The sequence below is a fragment of the Pelodiscus sinensis genome, chromosome 3 (genome assembly GCF_052426305.1).
Source record: "Pelodiscus sinensis isolate ZL-2025 chromosome 3, ASM5242630v1, whole genome shotgun sequence".
Taxonomy (NCBI): Eukaryota; Metazoa; Chordata; order Testudines; family Trionychidae; genus Pelodiscus; species Pelodiscus sinensis.
The window spans coordinates 47793910-47802410 of record NC_143054.1 but is presented as its reverse complement, the minus strand read 5'-3'; the positions used below and the strand labels follow the sequence as shown (position 1 = coordinate 47802410).

General features: G+C 41.9%; 1 protein-coding gene across 1 annotated transcript in view; it reads left to right on the top strand.

Moving 5' to 3' along the window:
• The first annotated feature begins 858 nt into the window (after positions 1-858).
• KHDRBS2 (KH RNA binding domain containing, signal transduction associated 2) overlaps positions 859-8501 on the top strand; it is a 594613-nt gene continuing 586970 nt past the window's right edge. The window contains exon 1 of the mRNA XM_014575134.4: positions 859-1693. Within this exon, the coding sequence (XP_014430620.1) occupies positions 1603-1693 (91 nt within the window). The 5' untranslated portion in view covers positions 859-1602. The remainder of the gene's footprint in view (positions 1694-8501) is intronic.

The following is an 8501-nucleotide window of genomic DNA, read 5'->3' as shown; positions in this document are numbered from 1 at the left end:
TACATTTGTGTCCTCTCTCACACCAAAACAGGATTAGTAGGTCCCTGGTGTTTGCCCACTTGATTGATAAAATATTCAAATGATAAAGCAAAAATAGAGAGCTATACCTAGAAACTGAACAAAAGAAGCAGGGCATAGCTAGGGGTGGAACTGAATGTGCTGTGGCCTGCCCGCCTGCTCCCCTGGCACTCTGTCCAAGGAGCAGCCAAGACTTACCCTTCCTGCTCGCTGCCCCCCATTCGTGACCACCCACCCGAAGTGAGGGTTCATCCAGGTGGGCCCTTCTGGCTGCTCTACTGAAAAGAAGATAGAAGAGAGCTGAGAAAATGTTCTTACAATGTAACCCCGGTTCAAATTGCCCCGGGAATCTTTGTCCATAAGTGAACATGCTTTGTCTGTAAGATCCATGGGCGTGGGGAAGGGAGGAGTGGGTAACTATAAACTCTAGACACTGTTTCCTGGAAATTCAACTCTCCTGGGAACAAAGCCCATTGTATTAGGCCTGTTGCAGCCCCTCTAACCGCATGGGAGCTTTAATTGTCGAAGGAGGAAGCTTCAAGCGCCGCTCTCAATGTAGCGTGGTCTTTTCCTTCCTCAGTGCGCCGCGGGACGTCTGCGGAGCCTCGGGCCGCTGTGCTCAGATGCCGCGGCCGTCCCGGCTCTGCCCATATTGCGCCGGCAGTCTCCGGGCAACTGCTCCGCCGTCACCTAGTCCCTCCCGCTCCGGGGCTCTGGCCAGTCCAAGCTGGCCCAGGCGAAGTAGCTCCTTGGCACCTGCAAAAAGTTCCTGGGAGAGGAGGGCGGCCGGGGGCAACCAATGGCTCAGTCAAATTTCCCGCCTCTCCTGTGACTCCACACCCCACCCCCTCCCGGGGTGCGGCTAAAGGGCAGGCACAGGGCTGCCGTACATCCTCTCTCCTCCCCCCTGCTGAGGTTGGCAGCCTTCCCCTGGCTCCCGCAGAGGCGCCCCGCCTACCCCGGCGGGCAGTGCCTACTCCGGACTTCAAGGGTGCGGGCTGAAGGGTGTGAGGGTGGCTCAGGGAGTCTCGCTCCTCCCAGCCCCCGCCCCCTTAGCCCCCGCTTCTGGCTGCTGCTGCCCCGGCGCCTGGCCCAGGCTGCTCCATCCTCCCGCTGCTTCAGCACCTCGGCCAGCGAGCGGAGCCCGCGCACCCCTCCCGCCGCCTCTGCCAGCTCCGTGCCCCGCCAGTCAGCGGGCGAGCTGGGGGGCCGGAGCCAGCAGCAGCTCACCGCCGCCTTGCGGGTCTCCGCCCTCCAGCGCGCAGCCACCAATGAGCGAGGTGGGGAGGTGGGGGGCCCCTTCTTCCCGCCTCTCTAGTTAAGGCCGCGGGGACCGGGCTGTAGCTCAGTAGAAGGGGCAGAGGCAGGCGCGGAGCCAGCGGGGGCTGAGGGGCAGCACAGGGCAGGGCACCTCCGCTGGAGTTGGGGCCAGCCGCCTGCCAGCGGAGCGGAGGGAGCCCAGGTGCGCGGAGCGGGGGCGGGAATTAGACCACAGCCAGAGGCGGCCAAGCCACCACGCCACTGCAGCCAAGCAGCACCTAGGACAGCGGCGGCCGGTCCCAAGTGCAGAGCGGCAGCGGTACTATGGAGCAGGAGAAATATTTGCCCGAGCTGATGGCAGAGAAGGACAGCCTGGACCCGTCCTTTGTTCATGCAATGCGCCTCCTGGCTGAAGGTAAGACTTCGCTCCTCCTGCCGGGTGTCTTGCCTCTTGAACGCTGCCTTGCTGTGCGCTTAGCTAGGGGACGTGTGCTGCCACGGACAAGCAGCCGGGATCCTTGCACCCAGGCAAGGCATTCCGCACCTTAGCACAGGCATGCAGATGGTCCTCCCCCTCCCCTTTCGGAGGGACCCCCAACCTGCCTGATGGGAGAGATGCCAGCAGAGATTCCTGAGATCTGCCATAGGGATGAGGAATGACTAATCGGCTCAGGCATCGCAGGCAGTGCCATGAGCAAGAAAGTGCGGCGTCCACAGAACTGTCCACTTCTGAAGTGGGAGAGCTGGGGAGGGAGGGTTCAAGTCAAATGTGATCCTCGAGAGCGAGTGTGTAAGAGCTATAGTCTGTATTTCGGCAGCCTTTCTCGAGTGCAGAGTTGCCCTATGAACTGGCCATTCACAGGTTTCTGTGGAAATGTTGAATACTAAAGAGGCAATCCGAATCTCATCGCTGACGATGAAACACTGTGGAAGATGTTATTCCCTCTCGTGTCTACTGTATAGGAAAATTATCAATGATCAGTTGCTTTGCAAAGTATGGATTGTGTTTTATATGTTTGTTGTATTAAGGCAGAGAACACAGTTAAATAGGGAGATGCATATTCCTCCCCCCCCCCCCCCCATTAACAATAGTTCTTGGAGCTTGTTCTCCAATAGCTCCTACTAGCCACTGTTTGGAGTAACTTACCAAATGTATTTATCAAATATCACTTATGCTAATTATATTTATATGTAGTAAATGTCTATATTTTATTTTTCATTGCTGGAAATGTCTGTCTTCTTATGATTTTTCACTAAAAGGATTTATTTCATTGAACAAACGGAATTGGATAGATTTTTTTTAGGTAGGGCTTTCATGGTTCCTGATTTTATTTACACAAAGACAGATGCTAGATTCTCGTTATGGTCATTACCTCTTGTTTTCCATCTTTAAGTATTATGTTTGGCTTTAGATGATAACAGCCAAATCTCCTACTATATCTATAATGCAGCATTTTGTCCTTTTCTGTTTTGTACATTCACTGGATAGGGCATATCAGTTTCATGACATCATTTCATTAGGGACTTGATGCATTTTTCTTATGATTGTACAGTAATATAAAGAATTGTCTTCATACAAATTTATTCTTCATATATCATTAGTGCTTGTGATATAACTACATTTTATGCATTTTGAGGCAGATATACTACTTAAGAAGGAAGTCTTCAAAAACTTTATCTTTCTTACAGCACTATGTAGTTATTGACTATAGGCCTTATTGTGCGGGACTTCTAGTACAGAAGAAGTACAATTAGATATACCCCCTTCTTGCTTTCTGTTGCTTTTTCTCACATATTTTGTTGATTCTTTAAAATATTGTCTAAATTGAATACAAATGAAAATGAAAATAGTGATAATGAAGCATAAATCAAGATTCTATATTAAAATCTGAAATGAAACTAAGACAAAAGCTTGTATTGAAATCATTGCAATATTCAAAATATATACTACTCTACAATCTAAGTGAATAATTTTCTAAAGTTTCATGTGCCTTTATGCACATTCATAAGAATTTAAAACTTTTTATGCTAGTACTTAAAGCAACCCTTAGCTCAGCAGCCTTCATATTGTCTTTCTTAAATACATGTTTTATTGATTGAGAATAAAGTTACTGAGTCTAGATTTTCACAGAGTGCTTCTGTCCGATAATGGGAAGTCCAGCATAAAAAGTGACACACATTTAATATACTTATAATACCTATCATACTGCTCTCACAAACAATCACAGTAGTTTTTACAGCAGGCATACTTACTAATTTGCAGATGATGAACCAAAATTCCTTATTGCTGAAAGGGGCATATTTATTGCACTCTGCAATTTGATCTTTTCCCAGCAGGGGGAAGTATCTACTGAAAGAGTGTGTGTGAGAGCTATCATACAAAGTAAATTACTGAAAGTGCGCCAAGTATAGTCAAATAAAGAAATGTAAGTGTTATTTCGGGGTCCGTAGTTCACGCAAACATCACATTTCAGCCAATTGGTGAGACTGACTAAATTAATAGTTAATTGGTTTCTTTTGAGTATAGCTGGGGTTAAGTCTATCTGAATATTTTAAAAGATAAAGCTAAGCTATCTCTGAAATTTTTAAAGAATGCTAATGTAGGATTCACACCAGATACCTGATATGAACCTTCAAAACACCATCTGTTTAGTTTTTTAGAGAGGTATTTTAGATTTTTGTATAAATGATTTGAAAAAATTTAAAGTATGTGTGCAACTAGTTAAAGCAGCAGAAATAAATGTATTTATTATCACTGGGTATAAATAAAAGTGTCATTGATTTTTCCTTTAGAAGGGAAGTGACTATAAAAGACACAAATTCTATCTGGATGCCTCACAGCTAGAACAACTTTAGATCATAGTAAAAGATTTTTTACACCACAGAGTTTCTATGGGATGTGTGTACTAGAGTTTTGGAATCAGATGCTGGATTTGGCTGTGTGAAAAATAATATAGAAAGCAACTACTATTTTTAAACACTAGTTATCATGCCTGTTGATTGGCAATAGATTTCAATTAAATATGCAGTACTGCTATATTCTCTTTTTTTTTCCTTCATAGTTGAGAACCGATGTCATTCACTCTGATTTGAAAGCACTGTGATTTTTTTTATGTCACTTGCTAAAACCTGGATGAGAGTAGACAAGCTTCTGTGGACTCCTTTGAAAGGCATATAAGAGATAAACATTCAATCTATGTAATTTCAGTTTAGAATAACTTATTGCATAATAAAGATAATTTTGTTTCTTCAAAAACTTTTCTAAAGAACACTATACATTTTTTCCAATGTTTATAATGTATATAAAATGTGACTATATGTTTCCCCTTAAGCTGTGTCTAGACTGCAGGGTTTTTTGAAAAAAGTAGCCTTTTTTTGAAAAAACTTCACCTGTGTCTAGACTACAGCCATGTTCTTTCGAAATTAAATCGAAAGAACACGGCTTTTCTTTCGACTGCAATACTCCTCATTTCACGAGGAAGAACACCTTTTTTTAAAAGTTCTCTTTCGAAAAAAGGCGTTCTTGAATGCAAACAGGGCTTTTTTAAAAGAGAGCATCCAGACTGCTTGGGTGCTCTCTTTCGAAAAAGCGGCTCACTTTTTTGAAAGAAGAGGTTGCAGTCTAGATGCTCTTTTTTGAAAGAAGCTTTTTCAAAAGTATCTTTCAAAAAAGCCTCTTTCAAAAGAGGCTTGCAGTCTAGATGTAGCCTTACTGTTTTGTGCCATAGGTAGGGAATGGGTTAATGTGTATGTAGTTAATCTCTAGGGATTGGCTAGGGTCAGTGCTAAAATAGAACTGCTTTTAACTTAGCAAGAATTGAGTGTAATCAGCAGCTAGTGAAAGTACAGAGCACTATTATTATACCGTTGGAATCCCAAACATTGTGGCAGGCACTGAAATTGTAAGAGACAATCCATGCATTAAATAATTGATATTATTTGGAGACAAAAGAAGTATTATCGTAGTTTTGGAGCTGTGACACAGGGGGTATATCTACACTACCACCCTAGTTCGAACTAAGGTGGTAATGTAGGCAACCGGAGTTGCAAATGAAGCCCAGGATTTGAATTTCCCAGGCTTCATTTGCATAAAGCCGGACGCCGCCATTTTTAAATGTCCACTAGGTAGTTCAGACTAAGCTTCCTAGTTTCACGAGGAGTCCGAACTACCTAGTCCATGCCGCGTGTAGCCGCGCGGCACGGAGTCCGCACTAGCGGACATTTAAAAATGGCGGCACCCGGCTTCATGCAAATGAAGCCCAGGAAATTCAAATCCCAGGCTTCATTTGCAACTCCGGTTGCCTATATTACCACTCTAGTTCGAACTCGGGTGGTAGTGTAGACATACCCAAAGCTATTAATAGACTTGCCCAAAATTACACAGGAAATATATAGCATAGTGCAGAATAGAACCAAGGTGCACTAATGCCCAGTTCAGTACTTCCACCAGAACACAATCCTCTCCTAGGATCAGTATTCTGCTCCTGTAGAGATGACTCCTGTATCAGACAATAAGGCATGCCTTATTTTAATTAATTAGCCATACCTACAAGAAGAGCAAATATTTAATAGTGGGTCCTTCACGTTCACAGAGAAAGGCATAACATGATTCAGTGTCTGGAAATTGAATCTAGGCAAATTCAGATTGAAAGTCAGGTGTACATTTTCAATAGTGAGAATAATTGACCATCAAAACAATTTTTCAGGGTCATTGTGGATTTCCCATCACTATCAGCTTTTAAATCAAGATTGGATGTTTGTGTAAAATATATGCATAAAGAGTTATTTGGGGGCCATTCTATGACTCATGAGCAAGAGGGTCAAAATAGTTGATCACAATAGTCTAGTCTAGCCTTGGAATATATGTATCATTATCACACTGTTTATGACAGTGAAACAATTAAAAATGTTTTATTAGAAAAATGAATGAAATATGAATATTCAGTTCTATTATAGTTTATTTAATATATTTTCCCAAATTCAAACATTTTATTAAAATATAATCTAATTAGTTTTAAATACAATGAAACCTATGCTAATTGTGGCTCCTTACCCTGATCTATCAGCCCCTGAAATCCTGAGAGAGTTTTCTTTATTAATTACCCTTGATTATTAGCCACCTATTATAAAAGTCAAGATGATAACAGCCTTTTTCATGGCTATTATTGATATATTGCACTGTAAATTGGTTGAAGTTTGCCTTTTTTACTGTTAAATAAGATACTACTGCTTCTAGTAATGCAATATTTTCCATTAGTATATAAGAATAATTAATACTTGTTTTTAACAAAGATCACCTTACTTACCAATAAAACAGTAAAAAAACCTGAGCTGCACGCTGCACCTTCCGTATACTATATTTGAATGAAAGTAGCAACAGGGTGTCATTGTGACAGGTGCTGCACAGACTCCAGAAACCTTCAGAGGGATAGTTGAGTTAGTCTGTAACTAGAAAAACTTAAAAAACAACTAATAGTCTAGCAGCACCTTAAACACTCACAAAACATGGAGATAGTATCATGAGCTTTCATGGTTATTTTGAAATAAGGGGCTTGAAAAGTCAAAATAATAACTCTTGCTTGTGAAGAGGAATGAGCTTAGTTTGAAATAGTTATTTGTGAGTTGTTATTTTGATTAACTTGCTTTGAATTTACCTGGTAGTGTAAACAAAGCCAAATTGAGCATATGATATAATTTACTGTATCGCTATGTCTATACTGTGCTGTTTTGCGCAAGAAATATGCAAATAAGGTGAAGCGTGGAATATTTTTGCACCTCATTTGCATACTTAATGAGTGGCCGCTTTTTGCACAAGAGGCTTTTGTGCAAAAAGGAGCTGTCTACACAGCTCCTTTCTGCGCAAAACCCCCCTCTTGCGCAAGAGCCATTCTTCCTGAAAAAAATGCAGAACGGCTCTTGCTCAAGAGGAGGTTTTTGCTCAAAAGCCTCTTGCGCAAAAAGTGGCCGCTCATTAGTTACACAAAGGAGACACAACTATATTCCATGCTTTGCCTCATTTGCATATTTCTTATGCAAAACAGCACAGTATAGACATAGCCTATGTGTTTTTTAAAAACTTTTGAGAATATGTATGAAAACACGTTTGTGTGAGTCATGATGTGTAAATGTAAGTGTCCTATAGGAACTTACAAGCTACTAACATTCCTTTTGCTTTTTTAAAAAACTTCTGGTTTACAACAGTATTACTATTTTTAGTAAGAGAGTGTCAGCAACTGGATGCTCAGATCATCAGTGTAGAGACAAATAAATACTGTCTGCAGATAACTCAAATATTGATTACTCTATGTATGTATGATTGTGAAAATGACTTACAAGATGTGATGTAAAAGACAGTTGCATGCTCACTTCTAACACAAAGAGCACAGAGACCCAAGGGAAGAAAATCTGGTCAAATAAAATATGCCTATCCCCAATGGACATTTCTAAATGATATAGTGAATATAGAATGATAATCCATGACAGTAAAGTTAGCTTCAGATTTTCAACTGACACCATGAAGTCAGTGTGGATAGAACAATACCCACTATATTAGTATCTGGCCATGATGCTTCTCAGGGTTATCCAGAGCTGTGAGGCACTTCACCGCCACCTTCCCTTAGTCGGAGGAAGCCTTGTCTTTGTCTGCTGTAGGTCATTTCTCTGAGGACATGTTTACACAGCAGCATTATTTTGGAATAACGTTAGTGCATGTCTACACAGCAAGCCTGTTATTTAAAAATAAATTCAAAATAATGGGCTACTTACACTGACTTTTGTAAAACACATTGTATGAGGAGTAAGGGAAGGTGGGGGAAGAGTGCTTCAAAATAAGTGCTGTGTAGACAACCACAAAAGTTGAAATAAGTTATTTCAACTTAAGCTGCGCAATTATCTTAGCTCAAGTTGAGTATCTTATTTCGAGTTTAGCTCTGCTTGGTAGACATGCCCTGACTTCACTGGCCATGAGCAACACTGTCTCTCAGCCTATCCAAGACTCACTTCTGCATAGATTAGTAATAGGCATATTCTGTCCCTCCAAACATCTCTCGGCTCTGGAGTATTCAATGACTGTTCCATTGGATGCTCACAGTTTTGCTGCTCCCAAAGAAACTGTGCACTCCAGATTATCAGTTCAACCTCACATTATTTATCTGATTAACACTTAGCACTAAGATATGTTACAGTGAAAATAAGCAACCGTTTATTTAACCAAGTAGAGAGAA